This window comes from Balaenoptera borealis (assembly GCF_965194805.1).
Source record: "Balaenoptera borealis genome assembly, chromosome: 1".
Classification (NCBI taxonomy): domain Eukaryota; kingdom Metazoa; phylum Chordata; class Mammalia; order Artiodactyla; family Balaenopteridae; genus Balaenoptera; species Balaenoptera borealis.
The window spans coordinates 179,198,080-179,223,641 of record NC_138860.1 but is presented as its reverse complement, the minus strand read 5'-3'; the positions used below and the strand labels follow the sequence as shown (position 1 = coordinate 179,223,641).

At 47.7% G+C, this 25,562-nt stretch overlaps 1 protein-coding gene across 9 annotated transcripts in view; it reads right to left on the bottom strand.

Annotated features, from left to right (window-relative positions):
* Positions 1 to 25,562, bottom strand: part of TMCO4 (transmembrane and coiled-coil domains 4) — a 92,733-nt gene that overhangs the window by 9,647 nt on the left and 57,524 nt on the right. For 7 of the 9 annotated variants that reach the window (XM_082399537.1, XM_082399536.1, XM_082399540.1 and 4 more), the window contains one exon: positions 5,036 to 5,153. In XM_082399537.1, coding sequence (XP_082255663.1) covers positions 5,036 to 5,153 — 118 coding nt within the window. Of the gene's footprint in view, positions 1 to 5,035; positions 5,154 to 8,051; positions 8,287 to 23,574; positions 24,696 to 25,562 lie in introns of those variants that run through there. The other 2 variants (XM_082399544.1, XM_082399543.1) reach the window with 2 other exon arrangements.

The following is a 25,562-nucleotide window of genomic DNA, read 5'->3' as shown; positions in this document are numbered from 1 at the left end:
TCCCTCACGTGACTGGTGTCTGCTCCTCTTGTGACCTTTGTTACATGTCCTCTGTGTGTCCGTTCCTGGGTCTTTTCTTTTTCTGGGCAGAGAGCTTGTTGAGGGCAGGACTGTGCCTTAGGGCTGCACCCTGTGTCCCGAGCAGAATCAGGAACTCCCTTGGGGGTGGGAGGTCGGTGCGGTGCCCCGAAAGCCAGGCCTCAATGGCCCTCCAGGCCAGGCGGATGCATACAACTGAACCTTGACTCACACCACATGACCTGTTGAAGGGTGTGCCGTGGCTCCCTCCCAGGCCTGGGACCACTTGTGGGCAGGGGTCCTCCCCGCTCCTTCTACCATTATCCCCGCCCCACACGGCACTGGAGCAGAGACCACACCGGGAGTCCCCCGGGGGCTCAGAACAAAACCCTCTCAGTGCAGATATCCCAACTATCAGGGAGACGGTCTCACCTGAGCTCACATCCTGGCTCTGCTGTGTGACCTTGGTGAGGCACCTGACCCTCTCTGAGCTTCAGTTTCCTCACAGTATAATAGGGAGAAGCACCACTCACCCCGGCTGGCTTCCAGGGGGTTCGTGAAAGCCCAAGCAAGTTAACGAACTTGCAAAGAGCTTTATTAATGTACATTATAAATTTATAAACGTATATAGTTTGGTAGTGTTGGCCTGAAGCTCCCCCCACCCCCTCATTCCACTCCCAGTCTTTAAGTAGGTTTACGGCAACTAAAACACCTTTGGGGGCCAAGAATATGAATTCCTGGTCGGTGCTTAATTTAATCAAGAAATTACAGTTATTGTTTTGGTCTGTGCATTCCTTCCCTCTTCTCTCCTTCCTCCTCCTCTCCCCCTCCTCCTTTTTCTCTCTGGAGAGATGGCTCAGGATCTCACAAAATAATGGAAAACCAAACTTATTAGCCTCAGGTTCTCAACAGAACAGATGGGTTTAATAAGATTTTGCTGCTTTCATATTGCACACATGCAATTTTAATTCTTTCCCTTTGCTGTTTATGAAAGCATCAAAAAAATCGTGTGCTGTGAATATGCCCAGTAATAATAATTATAACCGCTATCGCTTATTGGGCACCTATAAAGTGCCAGCCTTCATCCTACATAATCTCATTTAATCTCCCCAGAACCCCTGTGCAGGAGGGACTGTTATTCCCATCTTATAGGTAGGAATACTGAGCTTCAGATTTGTTTGTCCAAAGCCATCTGAGTGGTAAATGGTGGAGCCAAGATTTTAACTGAGGACTGTCCGACATCAATGTTGTGGCCATTCCTTCTCTTTTCTTGTTTTTAATTAATTAATTTGTTTATTTTAAAAGATTTTTATTGGAGCAGAGTTGATTTACAATTTGTGTTAGTTTCTGCTTTACGGCAAAGTGAATCAGTTACACATATACATATGTCCACTCTTTTTTAGATTCTTCTCCCATACAGGCCATTACAGAGTACTGAGTAGAGTTCCTTGTGCTATACAGTAGGTCCTTATTAGTTATCTATTTTATCTAGAGCAGTGTGTACATGTCAATCCCAATCTCCCAATTTATCCCTCCCCCTACCCTTTACCCGCTGGTAACCGTAAGTTTATTTTCTACATCTGTAACTCTATTTCTGTTTTGTAGATAAATTCATTTGTACCCCTTTTTTAGATTCCACATATAAGCACTATCTTCATTCAGTATGACAATCTCTAGGTCCATCCATGTTGTTGCAAATGGCATTACTTCATTCTTTTTTATGGCTGAGTAATACTCCATTGTATATATGGACCACATCTTCTTTATCCATTCTTCTGTTGATGAACGTTTAGGTTGCTTCCATGTCCTGGCTATTGTAAATAGAGCTGCTATGGACATTAGGGTGCTCTTTTCTTATTTTTTAAACTGTCCTTACTTAAAAAATTAAAGTCTCTTTTATTAATAAATATATATATATACACACATATATAACTGAATCACTTTGTTGTATACCTGAAACTAACACAATGTTGTAAATCAACTACATATCAATTTAAAAAAAGTCTCTTTTAAGCCCTACCTCCAATCCTGTCTACTCTTTAGGGGCGACCACTGTTATTAGTTTCTCATGGTCCCTCTGGACCTGGCTGTCCATTTTCAGACATACAGATACACATATGCACACGCAGAAACGTTTTCCTTCGTAAATGGGATCATAGTACGTATTGTCACACTTGCTTTTATCCCCCTTAACTGTTCCCCTCTTTGCGGTCATTCAGGTTGTTTTAAATTTTTAATTATAAATGAAGCTGCAAGGATCCTCTTTGTGCACCCATCTCTGTGCATGTATCTAGTACAGCAGGATCACAGAAGTCAGAATCTGTGGGATCAGAAGATTGGCACATTAAAAATTTGGATAGATATTGCCAATTATCCTCCACTGAATTCAACTGCCACCAACAGTATATGACAGTGCCCATTTCTCCACATCTTCACCGACACTGAATGTTATTCATGTTTCAGATGTTCGATAATCTGACCGATGATAAATAGTATTTTACTGATTTTTGTTGGCATTTATTTCATTAATAATGAGGTTGGGTATATTTTCAAAAGTTTATTGACTGTATTTATTCCATGTTTATGTGTAGATATCCTTTGGCCATTTTCTTTCTTTTTATTTTTTTATTTTTTAGGCTGCACCATGAGGCACGTGCGATCTTAGTTCCTTGACCAGGGTTCGAAACGGTGCCCCCTGCATTGGGAACATGGAATCTTAACCACTGGACCGCCAGGGAAGTCCCTGGCCATTTTCTAATTTTTGTTTATTTATTTATTTTTGGCTGTGCCAGGTCTTCGTTGCAGCATGTGGAATCTTGAGTTGTGGCATGCAGACTTCTTAGTTGCAGCATGCAGACTCTTAGTTGCAGCATGCATGTGGGATCTAGCTCCCCGACCAGGGATTGAACCCGGGCCCCCTGCATTGGGAGCTCGGGAGTCCTAACCGCTTGACCACCAGGGAAGTCCCTCTGGCCATTTTTCTTATTAGATTTTTTTTCTTATTGATTTGCATGAGCTCTTTGTCTTTGTTTCTTTGTTCTTTCTACCATATCATCTTGATTCTAAGAACTCAGCTTAGAATATGAGTGATAAAGCCATACTGATTGGCTGAACTCCCGTGTCCCAGTTAATGCCCTCTATCCATGGCTAAAGACCATCTTTATCTTTAGCTCTGAACTAGACATGGGCTAAATTACCAAAATGATAAAGACTTTCCAAATCTGTTCCATTCAGTTGCAGGTTCTACTTGGGATGGTTGGGCTTAGATCAAAATTAAAGTTAACTGGCCTTGTGACTTAACTTCTCTGGGCCTCAGTTTCCTCACTTGTAAGATGGGATTAATAATACGAACCCCTTAGGGTTTGGGGCATGATTAAAGGAGAAAATGACAACAGAGACAGGATCTGGCAGGTGGTAAGAGTCTAATACTTGTCATATCCACTCCCCCATCACTGCATTATTGCATTTTTCATGTTTTTTTTTGAATAATTGTCTGTTTCCATATGTGTCTTTTCTGCTAGACATGAACTCCTTGTCTTGTTCATCTTTGTAGTCCCACGTCCAGCAGGAGGTCTTGGGCATGTATGTTGGATGATTCTGAGTTGCCCTTAACCTCAGGCTGGAGCCTCTCCCTCCTCACACCCTGACATATATTCCTTAGAATCAGGAACCCAGCACTTTCCTCTTTCTCTAGGCTTTGCCTTTCAAATGATCTCACCTGTCCTTCTGGCTTCAGCTGAAGCTGACATCCCACTGGCCCTCGCTCCAGTTCTCATCTCTCTCAGTTCCAGGGCTGCATCTCCAGCCGCCCTGCTGGACACTTCATGTTCACGGCCCCGTGACTCAGCCGCTTCCCCAACAAGTCTCACCTCCTGTCGCTAAATGAGTGTGCACCACACTTGGGGAAAAGCCTTTGGTTTCAGAGCTTCTAGATTTTGGTGTCACAAACAAGCTTCTGTATGCCTGCCTGGAGCTGCCTGTTTCCTGCCTATTTGCGCTGCTGAGTGCGAGGTTGCACAGGGCTAGGTGGGGGCTTGTTCCTGTTGAGGTTCCAGCTAGTGCCTGGCACGAGGTTGGCGCTCTGATGCTGATGATGATAAACGGCAACACCATCTGTCACTCACGGAGCAGGCACCCACCATGGGCAACTCTGTAAATCGCTGGACTATCATCGCAACACTGGGGGGAGTCACTACTATTATCCCCCCTTCACTGATGGAGAAACTGAGGCCAATGTTAAGACCCAGGTCTGTGCGATTCCAAATCCCTATTTTCGCGTTTACACTGTCACCTCCCTCCTTTGCCTCATTTGGAGGCTGAAGGGCCCGGGCATCTTCTCAGGCCAATCTCCTGACATCTCAGCGATGGCCTTCATCTTCTCTTCTTCCCCAGAGTAGAGGGCACGGCTTTGGCTGAAACCTCTCAAGTTCGTCTCAAACCCAAGCCCAGGGATGCCTCCTTTCCAGCCCCACAGCTGTCAGTCTTCGCAGCCCCCCTCTCTTGCGGGAAGGTCTGTCGTGTGGTGTGGGTGCTGGCTCCCCCATGGCTGTCAGCCCTGCCCCAAGACACTGCTCTGAAAGCTCAGCCTGGACACTCCCCACTCCCTTCCTGCGCTGCCAGATAACCCACACACGAGCGCCTCAGTCGGCATTCAAAGACCCCCCATTTAGGGCCCAATCTTTGCTTTTCAGTCTCATCCCACTCACCCTCTTCCCCCAGATCACGGTGACCAGCCTGGCCTCTCGTGTCATCCTGTAAACTGGTCTCGGGCCCGACACAGGGAAATCTTTCTTAGGCTCTGTCCCTGTTGTCCATCATCCTATGGGGATGGATCCTACCCAGGTCAGAACACCTGGCCCGGGCCTTGCTTCTAGCAGGGCTGGTGTCCTACCGGTCCCTGGGATCCTCCAGGACAAGGGCCTGGCCTCCAACATCTGTGTCCTGGGCACAGGGCCTGGGCACACTAGGTGCTCAGTAAGCACTGTCACCTCCTCACAGGCACAAGGTTTGGACAGACCTGCAGTAGCCATTGATGATCCTTCCAGATACCACCTTCCGGAAAGGCTCCCAGTGCTTGGCTTCTCCTTCCACAGGCGCGCCCAGCAGGACAACGTCCTCGATGATCCCTTGGCAATCTGGAGAGAGACCCCGGAAAAGACCGTCAGCACCCCTGGCCACAGCGCGTCCTGAGAGCGACTCTCCAATAGCGGTGGAGGAAATGGATGTCACGTACACGCGCACACACGTGCATATGCACACCCACACTCATGCACACATGCACACATATGCTCAGGCACCTGCACAAACACATTTGTGCACACACATTCATGCACACAAACACACACAGGCCCACACAGTACGGTGGCTTCCATTCACTGAGTTCCAGGCCCTCCAGTGTCCGATCTATTCCTGCAAAGTTCATCATCCCCATTTTATAGTTAAGGAAAACCAAAGAAATTTTCAAGATCACATGGCCAGTAAGTGGCACGGCCCAAACTGGGACCCAGGTCTATTTCCACCCTCCATGAAGCTCACAACCGGCCGTGGACTCAGATGGGGTGTCTCCCTTTAGAAGGGACTGATGGCCCCTAGCGCATTGCACGTGCCAGGCAGGAGACACCACAGCCTTCCTCTGCAATAGGTTCTCAAGGGTCTGTGGGGCCTGGCGGGAAGGTGGGAGTGGAGAGGAGAGGGGGGCTCAGGATCCTGGGACACGGAGTACATGCAGCAGCTGCACTGACCTAGTGGTTCAGAGTATTTTAGGCCAGGGCTCCTCTGAGCGCAGCTCGTGCATGAGGGCTGGCCCGTGGGCTGTCTGTCTTGTAAGTATAGATCAGCAAAGCAGCGTTTCTTTGATCTCCTTGCAGACTGGAAACCAACCGCTCACACATGCGAGTGCAGAGCGCACTTTGAGAAGCACTGCTCTAGACCCGTGGGGGTGCACGTGCACCTCAACCCCCAGTCACCCCCTGACCCGGCTCTATTTTTCTTCTTGTCACACCTCACTTGTTTACATCTGTCTCCTCCTCTAATATCTGGGTTCAGGGAGGGCGGGGCTTCAGCTGCCTTGGTCACAGCTGTATAGGACAGTGCCTAGTCTATACTTGGGACTCAGTAAAGGTGTGAATGAATGAGTGAGTAAATACACTGCCATCCCCTGGGACAGCCAGGATATGTGCTTTGCAGTTGCAAAGCCCTGGGTTCAAATCCCGGCTCAGTGACTTCTGAGCCAAGTCACTTAACTTCTCTGAGCCTACAGGTGGCTATGGTACTGCCTTGGTGGTCTTTATGGGGATGAAGTCATGGTGGGGAAAAACCCAGCGTAGTGAACACACAGTGGAAGTTAGTGTCTCCCCGCCCCGTCCCCTGTCCTGTGCCCCTGCTGCTCCGCAGGTTCTGAGCTCCCCCAAATTTGGGGAGTAGCACGATCCGTGCCATTCCTGGGGAGTGGGCCCCCGTGGGAGAGCTCACCCAGTCCTCCCACTCTCTCTTGCTGAGGGACACAGGACAGGTGGCTTCCTCTCTCTGGGCTCCGGTTTCTAACCAGAGTGCGTCTAACTGTCTTCCGTTCGGGCTGCTGTGTCAGAGTTTGCCTGAGTAAACGGTTCCAGGCTAACAGGAGTTTGAGAAGCCCTGTGCTCCTCTGGCTCTGAGTTATAAGATTCCAGGGCACAGAATTCTGATTTCACTCCTCTGCTTCCAGGGATAGGATAATCTGGCAGAAGGATGGAAAACTTCAGGAAGCTGGTGGTTTGTGTTGAATTGCAAGGATGACTCAGATACCGTTTGATGTAAGGGCTATTTCAGGTGCTTATGTTGTTGGCAAGGCTGTAGCTTTGATTCTGACCCCTTCTCTCGGCAGATGAGGAAACACGGAGTCTCAGAGGGGGTGGGGCATGCCCACGGTCACACAGGTAGTGAGAATACAGCTGGGCCCAGAACCCGGCACGGGGAGCTGTCAGGGCCTGGGGCCATTCTCTCCGCTGTTTACGGTAACAACTCAGAGCACAGCGATCGCAGGCGGGTTATCATTGTTCCCACGGTGCCAAACGGCTGTGGGCCCCGGGTCAATGACTGAGCTTAGCAGCTCTCTCTGGACGCCGGCCACTCAGGGCACCTGCCCTGTCCCCCAGAATCTCTCCATCTGAGGAGCTGGGACAGCGTTGCAGCCCTGGGTGCCGACGCCTGGAGGGCTGGGACCTCCTTGTGGCCAGCAGGGGAACTGCAGCATTCCCTATCAGGTTACCCTGAGCAGCTGTCAGGATCCTGTGACTAGCGATCGGACAGGTGTTATGAAAAGCAAACAAAGGTAGTTGCCTTTTGCTGAGACTAGTAGCTGAATCTCACAAAACAGTCCAGAGCACAGTCAAATCAAGTCAGGGTAGGCGGCGAGCTGGAAACACATTTACCTATCTCTGAAGCCTGGCTTTAAACTGCCTTTCTAGACCTCTTCCCCTTTATTCTCAGACTGCTGCCACAGTCGGATGTGCCTGTCTTATGTTTGAAAAGATGATTTGCTCTCTAGGAGGCTGCATACCTAGAGATAAGCCACGTGGCAGGCTCTTGGTAATGCACAGGTGTTAGCTTAAAGAAAGTTGGTGAGAATCATTTTAGACCCACCCAAGGGACAATCCTGTACTGTTCCTGGAATGAGACGGTCCAGGAGGGGAAACCTGAGTTAGGAAAACTGGCTGCTGAAGTAGATGCTGGAGGAAAAAATGTCAAAATTCACTGTTTGGTCCAAAACCTTATAATACCAGAAGATTTCAGCCTTCCAGGTAAAATACAGAAAATCCTCACTCAGGTACCACTTTTAGTGTCAAGCAGTCCCCTTTCATGGGCACAGATGATCCGTCACATCATGACATGAGTTCAGCGCAGAATACCCCCGCTTTTCAAGACCAACACAAGAAACTGGCATTTAACATTTTAATAATAACGAACATAAGATGACCCCACTGTCTTTTTCCTGCAGGGACCACGAATGTTTGCTGAAACATGTTGGGATTTATTCCTATATTGCTTCCACCAACTTTTCTTCTTGTGAATTTTTAAGGTGTTAACATATAGTTCCATAGTTTTATAAATAGTCAGGGATCCAAGGTGCATCAGTCACCTTCAAGTTCAGGACTCAAGTTCAGGTTCAGCTTTTGGTCTTGGATTGCTCATTTTTTAAACAGTCTTGTGTATGTTATTAATATAATACTTTTACTGTTGAAGCTGGAGGCCTTTCATTCTTATGACTTTGGCATTAAGGAGGCTCCATCCCTGGGGCAATTAAAAAGAAGAGCTTTATTAGTCCTGTCTTTATCCCTCCACTTCCAGTCCTTTTTGTCACTCACGTATGGTGAGAAACATTATCTTCCCACATTGTCTTTGCTTTTACCTCTTATTTTCATTACTTTTTTTTTTTTTTTGGCCGCACCCCGTGGCTTGTGGGATCTTAGTTCCTGACCAGGGATTGAACCTGGGACCATGGCAGTGAAAGCGCTGAGTCCTAACCACTGGACTGCCAGGGAGGAAGTCCTTCTTTTTTTTATTCTTAACACAGGACCCAAAGAGATCCCTTTAAAATTCGAGTCATAGGCATGAGGTACATTTTGGGGGTGATGGAAATGTTCTACAACTGGGTCATGGTGATGGTTTGTACAATTCTTCACATTCGCTAAAAATCACTGAATTGTACACTTAAAATGGGGGGGATTGTGTAATATGTAAATGACACTGCAGGAAAGTCAGATCATTTCACTCCTGTGCTCAAAACTCTCCTGTGGGAGCCATCTCTTGTGGAGTCAGAGTCAAAGTCATTTCAACAGCCCTCGAAGCCCTGCGTGACCTTCCCCACGCTTTCCCCTTGCTCACTCTCTTCCAGCCACACTGGCCTTGCTGTTCCAGAACATGCCAGGCCTTTCCCTTGCTGATCTCTCCTCCTGATGCGTTTCCCTCCAACATCCACAAGCCTCACCCCCCGACCTGCTCCTTCACCTCTTTGTTGAACTGCCACCCTCCAAAGGGAGGAAGGTGCAACCTCCCACCCCTACCAGGTGCCCCATCTCCCCTCTCTGATTTATTTTTCTCCATAGCACTTGAGACCATCTGACTTACTACCTATTTTACTTTTACAATCTCTCCTATAATCTGTCTCCTACTACACGTGAGCTCCTCAAGGGTTGAGATTGTTCTTTTTTGTGTTCCCCAGGGAATCCCCAGTGCCTAGAACAGCAACTGGCACAGATGCTCTGCTCAGTAAGTATTTGTGGGATGAAGGAAAGCAAGCTGTGGGACTCAGCAACCCTTCATGTTGAGAATACATGCAAAAAGTTTATTTTTTAAATTTTTAAAATTTTCCTCCCGGTATAACTTCTTCCGAGAGGCTCTAGCTGAGGATCTCTGTAGACTGGATAAAAGCAAATGAAGAGTGCTGACTTGGCTGAAAGTAAATGGAAGAGTATTTAACCAGGGTTCTCAGCTCTTTCAATTGCTGGTTTCCAGAGCTCTGCTCCAGGGGAACGGATGGTACTGTGACTGACCGCAGTCTGCAGTGGGCAAGAATAATGACCGGTCCTTCCAAAGCTGGCTCTGCCTCAGTCTCCTCTGCTGGCTTCCGACAATGTGACCCAGAGGCTCACGGTGACCTCCCAAGAAGCACCCAACATCACCTGTATTAACAAAAACCCCTTGGGCTTGGCCTACATAATAAGAAGGCTCAGGGTCTCCAGACCCTTCAGATGATTCATGGTACAGCTCAGGGTGCCCCATCTCTGGGGGCAAAGATCCAGAGCAACTTCAAGGGCTTAAGAAACTGCACAATTGCGAACTGCTGTCGGCCAGTTAAATGTCTCCTGTCTCACACAGCAGGTGTCATGATTCTAAGACTGTATCAGATGCTGTTGCAACTCACAGAATTCCTGGATTCAGGTAGTTTTTGGTCATTACATACTTTTTCCTCCAGGAGATGCTGGAAGTGTGATGACTGCCATATGCAGGGCTGTGAAGTGCTTGCCATTAGAAAGGGCTCAGGTTTGAGCCTGCGAGTCTGGAGCCTGTGCTCCACAACAAGAGAGGCCGCGATAATGAGAGGCCCGCGCACCGCGATGAAGAGTGGCCCCCACTTGCCTCAACTGGAGAAAGCCCTCGCACAGAAACGAAGACCCAACACAGCCATAAATAAATAAATAAATAAATAAAGATGCATGAAATTGCTAAAATTAAAAAAAAAAAAAAAAGAAAGGGCTCAGGTTCAAAAAGGTTGGGAATCACCAGTCCAGGGGAAGCAGCTGGACCTTTGGCACAAGAGAAATCTGTGTTCAAAGCTTGGTTTTATGTGAACTGAAGTCAGTTATTTAATAACTTGGAGCCTCAGCTTCCTCATCTTTAAAATGGAGATAATATAATAATACTGACTTCCCAGGGCTGGCGTGAGGTTATATGTTCAGGGCGGTGTCTGGCACATGGCTTGGTCAGTGGTGTCCACTGTTATTCCCGTGCAGATGATCAATTTGGCGACTAGGGAGAAATGGTGGGCGTGAGGCACTGTCTTTGGAGAGGGCTCAGCCATTATAGTCACCGTGCCTGTTTCTAGCCAGCCGCTAATTGCAGGCACTATTTTAGGAGTTAGTTGTGGGAAGTGGTGATGCCAGGCATCTGGTAGCAGTGGACAGTAGCATCGGCCTCCTTCAGAGCACAGCCTCTAGAGAGAAGCAGCTGAAGAGCTGTAAGCAATGGTTAAACACTTCCTCATTTACTTTAATTTTTTTTTTTTTTTTTTTTTTTTGGGCCGAGCCACACGGCTTGAGGGATCTTAGTTCCTCGACCAGGGATTGAACCCACACCCTCGGCAGTGAAAGCTCGGAGTCCTAACCACTGGACCGCCAGGGAATTCCCAAAATTAAAAAAAAAAAAAAATTGTGGTGAAATACACCTAACATAAGATTTTCCACCTTAACCATTTTTCAGTGTACAGTTCAGTAGCATTAAGTACACTCACATGGTTGTGCAACCATCCTCACTTGCTTTTATCACTCAGAATTTAGATAAATCAGTTTCTATCTTGTCAACTGCTCTTATCACTCCTTCAGCAGTTCACGCCAGATTCCTGATATGACACTTTTACCACCTGGCGCTCCTGGCAGTCTGGAGATCGTCTTAGCTTTTCAAAAGAAAACCCAAGAGTTGAGAATAGGCCGTTCTTCACAATGGCAAGTGTCCCTTTACACTACAGCCTTGGCCTTGAAAATCATATATAAACTGAGTTTTTGTTAAACTAAACATTCTTAAAATGTACCAAGTAGGGCCAGCCCTTTCAAAGCGTCCCATGGAGAATCCTTTTGTACAATGAGGGAGGACCAGCTGTCACTGGGGACAACCAGTCCCAGCCTCCCCTCTGTCATTTTGTCCTTTCCATACAGTGGGCTTTCTGAAAGTGAGGCAGGCCCAGGCAGCGCTTTCCAGGTCTTTCTAAACACCCTCCTCTAGGAGTTACACAGAAATCTCATCAAACGGCCAGAAAGGCAACATCACAAACTCCCATAGGCCTATCACACTGTCAATAATGAGATTCTCCTGGGCTGCAAAGACCAAAGTTTGAGAAGCAAAAAAGAAGGATTTTCTCCCTCCTGGCAGGGGGTCATGTGTGCAGTGAGTGATAAGGTGGGAATGAAGGAGGAAATTATCTCCTGACTTCGAGTCCAGAAAACAGACCTTGAAGTAAATGATATGAACTGCATCTAACACAAATGAAATCCATTCCAAAGATACACATACGCGCCCATGATAAACACACAGACGTGGCCAAAGGGAGAAGGAGAGGGCAGGAGCCAGGCATAAAGGGAGATGAAGGGAGGCTTTGACTGTCCCCCACCCCTCGACCCCCAGTGGAATGAGGTTCACACTGGAAAGAATCGTTTAAGGGAGCCCGTTTGGATATATTATAAGGATTTGGGATGAATTCTTTGTGGAAGGAGTAAGCCTTCATCTCTCCCTTTTGATTTCCATCTCTTTCATTTGGCAAAGTGGTAAGGCTGTTACTAGCATCCTGGGACCCAAAAAATTAATCTGCATGCCTGACCTCTCTTCGTTCTCCACCACCCTACCCTGGAGGGCGGGGTGGTGGTGGGGGAGCGGTGGGCTAAAGCCGGGTCTGTCTGAGGACAAAGCAACTGACAGATGCAATTCCATGGAAGGGAAAGAAATCCCATCAAATGCAAGGTCTGCTATCATGGAGATGAAAGAGCCAGTTGACTGAATGACAGTCTGTTCTGCATTTCAGCTGGTATCTAGTGACAGCCCAGAAATAGTTTCCAGCTAAGTGAGAGTTTAGGAATTCAAGGGTCAGGATGTTTAAATGTATCTGAGCTTAGTGACAAACTCTTTTGCCTTGGCTTTGTCCTTCAAACATCATGGACAGTAATGTTGGTCTAACTTCTTAGAGGCTGGGAATGAAACTGGAGAGATCTTGCTGCAAAGTTGTTTCTTTTTTAAACAAAGTTCTGGTATTCTATTTCTTAATCCCCCTCCTTCTTTTCTTTATCTTCATCATCATCATCATCACAGCTTACCTCAGGATAGGCTAAGAGCTTTATACATATATTATTTCATCTACTTCTCATAATGATCCTAGGAGTTAAGCAGTACTACTCCCATTTTATGACGGGAAAAGCTTGCCTCAGAGACACTAAGTAACTTGCCCAAGGTCACACAGTAAGTGGCAGAGTGGAATTCAGTTATTCCTACATTTTCTCTCCTACTCTCCTGTCTACTTCCCTTTGCTATGAAACATAATCTTGACTCAAAACAGATGTCTTTTGATAACTGTGACATCTTCTAAAATCGTATATTAAAAACAGAACAACACACCCTGCCAAGATGAACAGTTCCAATTCGGTTGAGTCAAGAGATGCACTAGCAGGCTAGACTTTGCTAGAAGATTAATATCCTGATGTGGGCACCACACCAAAGGCACATGACCTTCTGCTTTGGCAATCTCGGGAACATGTGCCAAACCAAGTGGGCAAAAAGATAATGCAAAGAAAAAGAAAAAGGGGTCCACATGAAAGATGACACACTTTCTATTTTTTGATGGAGAGTTATGGCAATCCACCTACACCCTAACACCCAAACTCAATTCCCCATCAGAAAGGTCAAACTGACTAAGACGACATAACTTGGAAATACAGCTGCTGGTAAACTGTAGGCTGTGAGCCAGTATAAAACAAGCAATTTCATTATATATATGCATACACATAAATAAAATGTCATATATGTTCTATCAGCTAGCTATTGTTGTGTAACAAATTATCCCCAAACTCAGTGGCTTAAAGTAACCATTTGTTATTTCTCATGATCCTACCAGTGGGCTAGGCAGTTCTGCTGAGATTATCCAGGCATGCTTGATCCCACTGGGCTAACTCATGTGTCTACAACCAGCTGGTAGGTAGGCTGGGGGCTGGCTAAGATAACTTGGCTTTGCTCCCTGTAATCTGCCATCCTCCAGTGGGCTAGCCTTGACTTGTTCTTAAGACAATGGCAAGGTTCTAGGAGGGTGGAATCCATGTGCAAGGCCTTCTGAGGCCTAGGCTTGAAACTGACATGATGTCATTTCCTCTACCTTTTTTAGTGAATGCAAGTCACAAGGCCAGCCCAGATTCAAGGGGTGAAGAAACTGACTCCACTTCTTGATGGGAAGAGCTTCAGGGTCATATTGAAAAGGATGTGGATACAGGGAGGGGTGGAGAAGTAGGGCCATCTTTTGCAATCAGTCTACCACAGATATACACAATATATCTGAAACACTGCAAAGTACTGATAGGTCATGTGCAATAAGCAAGTGGTTAAAAATCCCTGATGATACCAGTACTAGATGAATGGTTCTTTGAATTCTCACTTAGAAGGGGAAGGAGTGGGAAGAACACTGGGTGGGAATGATGCCAGGGTGCGGGGGTGGCCCAGCCAGGCTGTTTCCAAGTGGCTGTTTTCAGGGATGTGGTTTGGGGACCCTGAGTGAAGGCAGGATCCACCTAGAGAACTGGAAAAGCAGGCCAAGGCAGAACCCTTTAGGCAAGATCAAGGTGGGGTGTTCAAGTACTGATCCTGATCAAGTTCAAGATCAAGCACAAACACCAGATTCAGAGGGCCAGAGGTCACAGCTGCAGAGCAGGGTCTGGAGGCTCTTATTCAATTATGATAAAGGCAGCTAGTGTTTACCAGCATGGCCCTGGATTCTGGGAACAGTGCTATTCTCTCTGTATTATCACAGCAATATTCATTGTTTTTTGAAGTAGATCTTTGAGTAGTTATTGCAGCAAGGGTCTCTTAAAGGTAAACTTGCTCAGTCTTTGAAAATACCTTTTGGCTTCCATTTTGAATGATAGTTTAGCTGGATATAGAATTTTAGATGGACAGTTCTTTTTCTTTCTTTTCTGGCTTCTATTGTTTTAAGAAGTCTCATCAGTCTAGTTGAGCTTTCTTTGTAAGTAATCATTTAAAAAAATCATTTTTAAAGTAATCATTTAAATAATTTCTCTTTATCTTTGGAGTTCTGCAATTTCACTATGATGTGCGTAGGTATAAAATATTTATCCTTCTCAAGACTCATGTTCCTTGAACCTCAGGAATCAAGTCTGGAAAACTCTCAGCCAATAAACTGTATCTCTCTCCTACTCTCTTCTTTTTGGAGTTGGTATTAGGCAAATGTTGAACTTAACTTTTCTTTCCTATCTTCTATCTCTTTATCTCTCTGTGATGCATTGTAATTTCTTCAAATCAATCTTCCAGTTCATTATTTCTCTCTTTAGATTTGTCTAATCTGTTGTTTAATTCATCCACCAAGGTTTTAATTTCAATGACTGTATTTTCATTTCTAAAAGTTCCATTTGATTTATTTTAAAATCTCCCTGTTCTTTTTTCAAAGTCTTACTCTTTCCACTTATTTTTCAATGTTTTAATTTATATCTTTAATAATTGCAAAGCTGCTTATTTTTTGAGGGGGGAGCTCTTTCAGACTGTTCTATTAGACTGAGCATCTAATCCTGATGTTTGTTTGTTTGTGACTTTCCCACATGGTGTTTTTTTTTCCCCCCTGTGTGTTTTTTAAGTCTGGAATAAGAGTTCATCTTTAAAGCTGCTCTTACATGGGAATCTGTGTAGTTTGGATTGAGGACCTATTTTTCCCCAGACTAGTCTGGTGTCAATTTTTTGACTTGGGGAACTTGGGATCATGCAGGTGGTATAAATGTGAACCCTAAACCTGAGTGAGGCATGGCCCTGTGTCTCTGAGTTCCCCAAGGAGACATATTTTTTCCCCCCAGTCAGGGCAACATGCTTATTACTCTGGTTTTCTGCTCCCTCCTTGTTCCTCACCTCTGGTGATTTCCTTTATTTTTTGGGAGCCCAGCTAAGTATTTAAAGAGGTATTTGCTATAGTTCATCTAGCATTTCTGGAGTATTTGTAGTGAGAGAATTTTCAGGCTGATTAGTTCACACTATTGCCACTCCAGAAATTGCTAATATAGCTCTAATATTTCTCCACTGTATGTTAATCGTCTCCTCTTTAAAAGAAAAAGGATAGGTCTCAGGCTCAGGGCCTTTGGCAGGTGACAACATCATGCTAGATCTTAATAGCATTGTTTTATTTTTAATGTTTTAATTTTTTAATGATTCTTTTCATGTATGATAATACTCGGTTTCCAGCTGAGGTAATGGTTCCTTACAAAATAAATACATTATGAGTTGATATAAAAATATTAAATTGGGGGGCTTCCCTGGTGGTGCGGTGGTTGGGAGTCCGTCTGCCAATGCAGGGGACACGGGTTCGTGCCCTGGTCTGGGAAGATCCCACGTGCCGCGGAGCAACTAGGCCCGTGAGCCACAATTACTGAGCCTGCGCGTCTGGAGCCTGTGCTCCGCAACGGGAGAGGCCGCGATAGTGGGAGGTCCGCGCACCGCGATAAGGAGTGGCCCCCACTTGCCACAAGTGGAGAAGGCCCTTGCACAGAGACGAGGATCCAACGTAGCCAAAGATAAATAAATAAATAAATAAATTAAAAAAATATTAAATTGGAACACCCATGCTAAATAGAAATAACACAAATCATGATCCTGCATGATAATGCCTGTGGTTGGGAACCTGGTTGTGAATCCACAGTGGTTGTTATCATTCTGCTAGCGGTGACAACCTGGTGTCCACAGCATTGGCTATAGTTTAGCAAGTCTGAGTCCACTTAACTTTTGATGTTCTCTGGGCTACAGTGTCAGGTTCGCTTTCTGACAGCAGTTATTTTAAAAGGTGGTCATGTTTCAACTGGGTAATTTACTTAATGTGACTGGATCCAGGTACAAAATAAGATTTCCCCATGGTTGCTTCCTCTTATCCCCTCCCAAGCTTTACAACTCTTTATTCCATTTCTGAAACAGATGGCCCAGTGACTGCTGGTAAGGAAAGTCAGGGCAGAGATCACTGATAAGGCTGCTGGTAGTAATGTCTTTCTCACAAACTCCGCCATCTCCTTGCATGAATAGCTCTGCCAAACCGTGGAGCCCCAGATTGCTAAGCGGCTCAGATCTGGCAGCAGTCTGTATCTTTGGATGTCCCCGTGAGCATAAGTGTGTGTCCATGGACCTCCTTAGCCTGAGCCCAGGTCCCCGGATGGGTAATGGGAGATACCCATTGCTCTAGGTCATTGCTCTTCCTCTTCTCTGCCAAAGACTTTCTCCACATAGTCCTGCCACATGGCAGGGCCCCCCAGTGATGTCTGGGATGCTGTGGAATTCTCAAAAACAACCCCATCTGAGTTCCCTTCCATCTTAAAAAAAAAAAAAGTGTCACAGGACCGTGATCTTGTATAGTTTTGGTCATTTAAAAAAAAAGATGACATCACTAATGGGATCTGAGTTTTCTTTCTTTTCTTATAGGAAATTCTTTTTCAGATCATTTCCTCCTGATTTTTATCTGGAGATAAAAAAGTTCATTGAAATAACAGCACACTTTGGGCAGCTGCTGCCAGAAAGGTCCAGCCATACTTAGGCGGGCAGAACTTCTGCTCTGATAACGTGTGAGCAGGGGTCTGATGGGCCCTGCACTGCCTGGGCTGGGCCAGACCACGCCTCTCCATTTCCTCATCTGGAAACCGGCCCAAGAATTGCTAACTTGCAGGGCTGCTGGGAAGGGTCCATGGCATGACGTCTGGAACCACCTGTGACAGCAGGTACTTGGTAAATATTAGTTCCTCCTCCTTTTTGTATCGTTTTTTGTTTTTTTTTGGCCATGACATGCAGCTTGTGGGATCTTAGTTCCCGTACCAGGGATCGTACCCAGGTCCCTGGCAGTGAAAGTGCCGAATCCTAACCACTGGACTGTCAGGGAACTTCCCTACCCCCCACTTTGTATCTTTGATGCCTAATAAATGCAAACAAGGAGAATGTAGCTGGCTGACACGGAAATTTCTCAGAAAGCAGGAGCAGTTACTCAGTTCTTCACAAGCCCTCAGGCAGCCGGTAGACACTCCCCAGCGAGCTCTTGCTGGAAACCCACTCCAGGCTGGGCTTGTGAAGTGCACGCCCCAAGAGTGACCACAAGGTGGTGCTGTGGCAACCACAAATGCTCCAGGTGCCTCCTGGGCCTGGCACTCCTCCAGGACCTTTCTGGAAGGCCACCTGCCAAGGGGTGGGCTGACCACAGCCTAGAGCGCCCGCCGCTCCCCGGGGTCCCTGAGAGGAGCCCACTCCAGACCTGACTCTGCCTTTTTTTTTTTTTTCCCCTGGCCCTGCCTTTTACTAGCTGTGCAGCCTGGATGAGCTGGGTAAACACTCAGCTGTACAATGAAAGGGGAAGGTCCACGGTCCCCATGGGGCGATGGAGAGAGCCCTGCTGGGGGAGTGAGGCAGGCCTAGGGCCTACCCAGGTTGGCTGTGACCATCAAAGAGACACTTCATGGGAAGGGCCTGGCAGGAAGGGCACTCAATCAACTGGCTTCATTCGGTGCAGTTCAACAAATCCTCTTAAGGGGCATCTAAGGCTGGGCCGAACCGGGGGCTGGAGATCCTGGCCTCAGGAAGCAGAATGAGAGAGAAGAGAGGCCTCCGGGACCAGCAGATGGGCGGGTTTGCGCAGCTGCAGGCAGGATGGCTGGGGATGGAGTGGGGAGCATGCTCAGAAGGGAGTCCCTTCCCACCCGAATTCTCAGCAGGCGGGGATGGGGTCTGGCTGGCCTCTGTCCCCTCTGTGCCCTGCACAGGTCCTGGCACGTGGCAGGCCCTCAGAAGATGTCTGCTGATTGATGGATAAAACACATCAAGAGAAAGTGCTGATATGAAAGACTCAAGTCAGAGCCTGCATCCCCTCAACAGTCAAGCCCTGGAATTCTGGACCCTGTTCATCTCTCCCATCTTACTTCTCCCAACTTCCCAGCAGCAACCTTGGCTCGGGTCACCTGCCCTCCCCAGACCGTTCACTTCCTCTCTCTGGATCTTTGCTGTTGCCAGTCTCCGGCTCTAAGGCCTCCTGTCTCCCTCACAGCCTCTCAAGGCTTACCTGTTCCTCAAGGCCTGCCACCTCCTCCTTGAAGCTTTCCCTGCCACCTGGAAGGAGAAGGCTTCCTCTTCTGAACTGCTCAATGTCTCGGCACTTGCAGTGAAGCATGTGGTACTGCTATCTACCTTTTTTAAGGCTGGATTCCATTCTTTTACCTAGATTACAGGCAATTTGAGGGTAGCAAGCTTATCATAAGAGGCAGCAGAAAAGAAGGGTCAATAGGAAGTGGTTTAGAGTCAGACGCATCTGGGTTAGAATCCCAGATTTGCTCATTACTGGCTGTGTGCCTTTGGACAAGTCACAAAACCTCCCTGGGCGTCTGATTCCTCATTCGTAAAAATGGAAAATGTAACACCTGCATCCAGGTGTAGTAACGCTTACACCTCCCAAGGTGACTGGGAACAAGATCAAGATGGATTCTGTTCCTACCTGGCACACAGTAGGTGCTCAATAAACATCAGCTCCCTTCCCCCCTCCCCATCTTGGAACGAAGGCTTCTCATTTTGAAGATGAGCAGCTGTTGTCCATCAAACTTCTGCAGAGAAATGTGGCAGAAAGAATAAAAACCTTGCTCGCTAAGCTGTGAGCCAGGTTCGGCAACAGTCCCCCGAAGCCTCAATCTCCAGCAATTGCTAAATTACAAAATGTAAAATTACCCAAATGAGACTCCAACTTGGGACTTGTCGCCTATTTAACATTCTTCCAAGTACCCAGGTGCTCAAAGCTGAAGACATCATTATCTCCCGTCTGAGTTTCTGCAGACGCCCCTGCTACCGCCCTCCTGACAATTAGGCAGCACCTTGGAAAGGTCATTCCCAGCCATGGCGTCATCCACATGGTTCCGGGTTTGTAACCTTTCTAGCTAGCCAAAGGCAGAGCTGTTTGAAGCTCTAATGGCTAATTAAGCCTGAACCTGGGCACTTAGCTCCTAAAAGGAGAGGGTGCAACACTCAGACAGAGTGAGTCAGGTTGAAATGGAAGGTCTTGTTACCCCTGGAGCTGGCATCTCCACATCCCCTCGCAGAAGTGAGAAACAGGCAGTCAATGCTTTCTGCTTTTGCTTTGATTGCTAGGAAATGAGTAGCTAAAGTCACAGCTCAGGTATAGCAACTGGGTAATAACAAGAGAATATGTAATGACAGTAACAGGGACAAAGATAGTGGTTACTGAATGCCTACTTCTTGCCAGCCATTCTGCTAAACGCATTACATATACTATCCCACTTAATCTTTTCAATCAAGCTCTGAAGAAGGTACTACTAGACCCATTTCACAGGCGAGGAGACTGAGGCACAGTGACTGGGTACATGTGCTCAGCTAGTAAGTGGCGGAGCTGGGATTCAGGTCCAGGCCTGGCTGCAGGGTCCACTCTGCTGTGTTTGGGCTCCCCAACTGGCTCATGCCTCCTGTTCACGTCTGTGTTTTTTTGGTCCTGATGTTTTATATTTATCCGTATTTCCTGAGAAGTTCTGCAAATCCAGGAAATGGGCTTTGCATAAATAAAGAAATGGATGTCTGAGTAAATGAGTGAACCAAAGATGGAAGACACAAAGAATAAAGAAGAACATAGTAGAGACCTGAAAGGTCAGATTTCACACAGGGACATCTGTGCTGGGGTGGCAGGGATGGAGGCCCCCAAACTCAGACCCTGTCATTAAAACACAAAGTATAGGGAACATACCACCCACAGGCAGGAAGGTTCTAATCTTCTGTCCTGCAAAACAGGCCTGGCAATTTTCTAAAAGACAACCGTTTTGGTGATATTGGCTAAGCAGGCTCGATGGTCACGGACATCTTAGATACAAGGAAACAAACCCCAACAGTTTCCATTACAGAATGCTGTGAACTGAGATGCTTCAGTAATATGTAAATTAAGGAGACTTGTGATTTCGTCCCCTCCTGGAATCCTCAAAGCCCCAGAGGGATGCTCCTTCACTGTAGAGGGTCTGGATTCTTCAGTTACTATCAATTGGGACTCACGCAAGGGACCTGTTTATGCAAAATTCTGAGCAAGGGGGAGGCCCAGGAGGGAAGGAAACTGAGAATGGTCACTGGAGGAGGGATCTGTCCACTAGAGTGGGATGGTCACCAGGGCTCACCATGGCCAGGAAAAGAACTCCCTTCCTCTCCCTGTGGAGAGAAGCTTTGGCAGATAATCTGTTTCCCCAGAAGCTTGGACAGTGAACCCAGACACCTTCTCCATCTGCTTGAAAGTGACAATTATGGTGGACTGAAATGAATCAGCATTCGGTTCTCCACACTGTCTCTTGTGAACTTGCTTAATGGGACTCAGATCAGCTCTGAGTTCAAAATGGATAAAAACATGTTTCTGAAACGCCTACAGCAGATCTGAGGAGGCACTGAAGAACTCGGGGCTCTGTTGCGGTGCCAGAGGCCTCCCTGGAAATAGCTGAACACGAGCCACCTTAACAGATTCTCTGAGCAGGGCCTGATGTTGCACAGCCCACAGGCCACTGACTCTCAGGTTAAATCGATCTGTTCCTAAGTTCCTAACTACCCTGGGCAGTGTCTAAGCTTCCTGTCACTGGAAGCAAGTAAGCAGACACTAGTAGAGACCTCTGATGGATGATGTTAAGGGGATCCTGTATGTGTAGGGGTCTGAACCAGATGATTCCAAATGTCCGTTGGAACCCTGAGTCTAAGACTCCATAATTTCTGACGTCCATGGGATAAAAGGATGAACCGAGGCCCATCGTATTGACTGACCCCAAGATGATGTTCTTGAAGTGCCTCTGGATCATCAAACTGTGATTACACTGAGTGCTAAGTGCCCTTTACAGTGTCCTAATGCTTTCAAGACTGCAAACCACCTGCTGTGCAACGATCTTAGCCAATTACCAAGCATCTACTGTGAGCCAGGCCGTGTTAGGTGCCTTACACATGCTATTTTGTCTGTCCTTACAGTATCTTGATGGGTGGGTGTCGTTAGATCTATTTTTACTATGAGGAAGGCTTGACGAACTTACATAATTTGCACAGGGTCATAGAGCTCATAAATGGTGGAGCTGAGACTTGAACCAGGCCTTTTTGACCCCCGTGGCGTGGAGAACTGTGGCCTTCTGGGTAATTATTAGCAGACTTTTCTATGACTTTCCTAATGAGGGGTTAACCCACTCCTCATGCCCCGTATACATTTGAGTTAGGAGTAAGAAGTGCGTCTATAGATGGCTTGACAGGTGGTAGGAAAGGCAGGCTAGGGAGACAGGTCTTGGAATAAAGAACCCCAGGGGAGCTTCTGCACAACAGGTCCAGAAGATGCTGATGGTCCTGAGATGGCTGGACAGAGGGCACAGGCTCTGGCCTTGGAGTGAAGGACCTGGGCTCTGTCTGGTCTCACCTGCAGGAGCAGTGAAATTCACAGCCTCTCCTCCTTCTATACCAGCACATCTTTGCCCACCTTCTTCCCAGGCCTCCCACTACTGCCCCCAAGGGAAGAGGGGGTGCTGGTCTGACTGGTCAAGTGCAAGGACACTGATATACTTGTGGGCAGGTCACTGTACATCGGGAAGTCAGGCTGCAGATCTGCTCCCTCTCCAAGCTGAGTCCCTCGAGGAGGACCGGGACCACATCTTCTCTCTGTGGCCCCGTCTCCATCCCGTTTGGTGGGGACGGTGCCCTCTTTGTCTCCCTCTCTCCTTTGACTCCCTTCCTCCATGCCGCTGGCCAGGACGAGGTAGGTCCCCGCATCAGGAGTGGAGCTTTTGGGGGCTGAGCCTGCGGTGTGACCCAGCACAGCTTCAGCCAAGTTCTTCCCCAGGGGTTTCTGGTGCCAGCCTAGGTGGTGGTCAGTGGTAGGTACACTGGCCACATTTAGCTGGAGTCTATGTGCTCATTACTCTTGGGAATCCTGTGGGGAGAAGGGAGCTTTTCCAGGGCTAGGATCTGGGCATTTCTGGGTTCCTCTATCATAACAACATCAAACTCCCAACACAAACACCGGTCATCACTGCCTTCAGACCACGTGCTTTCCCGGTCTCCTTTTCCTTGCCTGTAAGATGAAGATGTTAAACAAAGCCATTTCTGGAGGCTCTTCCAGCTCAGACCTGGGGCCCCTGGAAGCTGAGTGGATTTATCTAGTAGGCACGGGGGTCGACGGCCAACCTGCGGGAGGAGGGTGACGTGGGTCAACCGGTGGCTGAGCCCTGAGGGTTTATGGTGGAGCAGCGAGGCCGGGCCCCTGAGAGAGGCCAGAGCAAGCTCCTGAATCCTCGCCTTTACACAGCTGAGACGACCCAGGTTCCATGTGTGAGCAAATGCATTTCAGCAGGTGTGACTGCTAAGGTCAAGGATATCTGCATCACCAAGAGGATGCAGATGCCTTTCAAATGGGGTTGGCATGGTCTGCAGCCACAGGCCTGTGGGAAAGACCCCGTTAGTTTAGATTAAAGCAGCAAATGAGGGAGTTCCCTGGCAGTCCAGCGGTTAGAACTTGGCACTCTCACTGCCAGGGGCCCGGGTTTGATCCCTGGTCGGGGAGCTAGTATCCCGCAAACCCCACGGAGCAGCCAAAAAAAAAAGCAGCAGCAAATGAATCCCACATTTTGCTCCATTCCCTCCCAGGTGCTGCCAGACTGAAGACGTTTTTGTCTTTTAGTGAGCTCAGAGGCAGTGAGAGCCACAGCCCTGGAAAATTCATCTGGATAAACTAAAGGAGAGCGGGAGAAAGGGACTCTAATTTACTGAGGGCTGGCCACATGCCAAGCACCGTGTGGTCACATCTACCTAACTGCAAGGCCAGCTGTGCCATCAGACTGGCTCAAGTTGGGTCCCGGGCCCTCCATACGTACATTATTGTACCTCTTCTCTGTGCCAAATCCCATACCAGGTGCTGGGGATGCAGGGGCAAAGGAAACGGACACAGTCCCTGCCCTCAACCTCTCATTAGCAAAAGGAATATCCATACCTGCATCTTAGGGTTGTTTGTACATTAAAGGCGAGAAAATATGCAAAGCACTTAGCAGAGTGCCTGGTACATAGTATGTTCAATAAACGGTAGTTATTAAGTCCAGAGCAAGCCCCAAAGGCCTCAGTGCCCCATTTTACTCATCAACCTGAAGCTCAGAGGTGGCGTGATTTGCCTAAGGGCACCTAGACAGTAACCAGCCGGGGCTGGATTTGAACTCAGGTCACAGTCCCTTGCATCCTGAAGACACAAGGAGAAGTAATCGAATGGGGCCAGCTTACAGATGGAGGAGGGATGGGGGAGCCAGGACTGACGTAATGAATGGGCTCCGGTGTCCAGAGTGCAGCAGGCCCCGCAGGCTTTCATTGGATGAGTGAAAACATGCACAGGCGAGCTGGCTTGTCTCGTGATGTCTTGCCAGCTGCATGGACAGGGCCACCAGCCAGAGACAACATGTAATGTCACTTATCAATTCCCTTCACATCTTTTGGGAATGAAGGGGAGAATCGATGCATAAATAGCTGAAGCAGAACTGATTTCTCGGTTCATGTGGCCATCTCCTGGCTCAGCTACCATGAGTCAGTCTGAATTGAGCTCTCTTTCCAACTACTCAATTTTTGAGAACTTTGAAAGTACATACATAGAAAGATGAACAATCCACTGATCTGGGGCCCAGAGTCTCTTGGTGAGTACTTGGATTGTGGCTGTTCTTGGCATCAGGCACTGCCCACCACTCTTGCCACCTGCTGGGGCCAGAAATACTCTTGGCCAGAGGATCAGTCACTCCCAAAGCAAATTCATCCTGTCGGCTGGCAGATGGACCATTGTCAGAAGCGGACTGTTCATCTCTGGGAATTCTGGCTGTGTTCATTTCCTGCCCCAAAGCATCACGTTTGGCAGGTGCACGTTTTGTCTTGGTTCTGGGTGGGCAGGAGTCCTACACGGGCCGTGAACATGCTGGCTGATTATGCCTGCCGGGAAGTTGGAGAGTGGAGCGGCCCTGGGTCACTAGGAGGCTTGGGTGACACGCCGATCAGCTGGCCGGGGTCTCGGAGTCGGTGGGGTCCACTGTGATGAGGCAGCTTGAGCCCTTCACCACCCAAAGGCCTCAGCACCGTTCTCTGCAGGCAGCACTCATGGCAAACTTCATGGGTGTCACGTCCCTCGTTAATGAATCAACTACTGACATGTACTGGGTTCCTTGTATGTGCCAAGCCTAGGCCAGGAGCTGGTGATACAGAGGTGAGCACAACAGACAGTGCCTGACCCAGAGCTGTGAGTGAGTGTGGAGACAGACAGCTGAGTAAGGGTGAGGGAGGGCGCAGGGAGGTGGCTGGACAAAGAAGAGTGACCCAGATTTAGGGGCTGGGCGCTGGGCGCAAATCCCAGCTCTGCCACCTCCCAGCTCTGACTCTGGGCAAATCCCTTTGACTCTCTGAGTCTCAGTGTCCTTGTCCGCTCTCTGTAAAATGTGATGAATCAAATGCCTGCCCCATGAGGGTGTTGCCAGGATCAGAGTTAATAAAACTGTCATCGTCAGGCATCAGCACAGACATCCCATCTGTGGCGACTGACACCAAAACCAAAACCAAACCCACACTTGACCCTCTGAGATAAAGCAGGAATAACAGGGGCACCCTGTCCAGTGCGAGTTCCCAAATGAAGGAGCATTTTGCATAAGTTGCTGACTCCCTAATGAGAATCCTGTCCCCAGTGTTTGGAACGCTGATGTCTGAAGATTCTGGGTGTCCCTGTGGCTTCATGAGAAAGAATAACATTAGGAGAAATGGCTGCTTTTCCATCAAGAACAAACTGATGAAAACTCGGCAACCCTGGTGATTGTGAGTGTGTGTTTTCCTTTAGAACCTGCTGTGTGCGTGTGTGCTTGTGTGTGTGTAATTTGGCAAACCAGACCTTCCAAAGTCTAATTAGTTTACGCCTTTTTGCAAGAAACTACTTTTCTTTCCTCAATGCTCCCGAGTCTGAGTCTTCCTTCCACATGGAGTATGGAGGAGGGAACTTGCGAGCCACATCTTGAAGGATGTGTCTGAACTGGCTCCATGCCTGGGGTCAGGGGAGGGGAGAGCATTCTGGA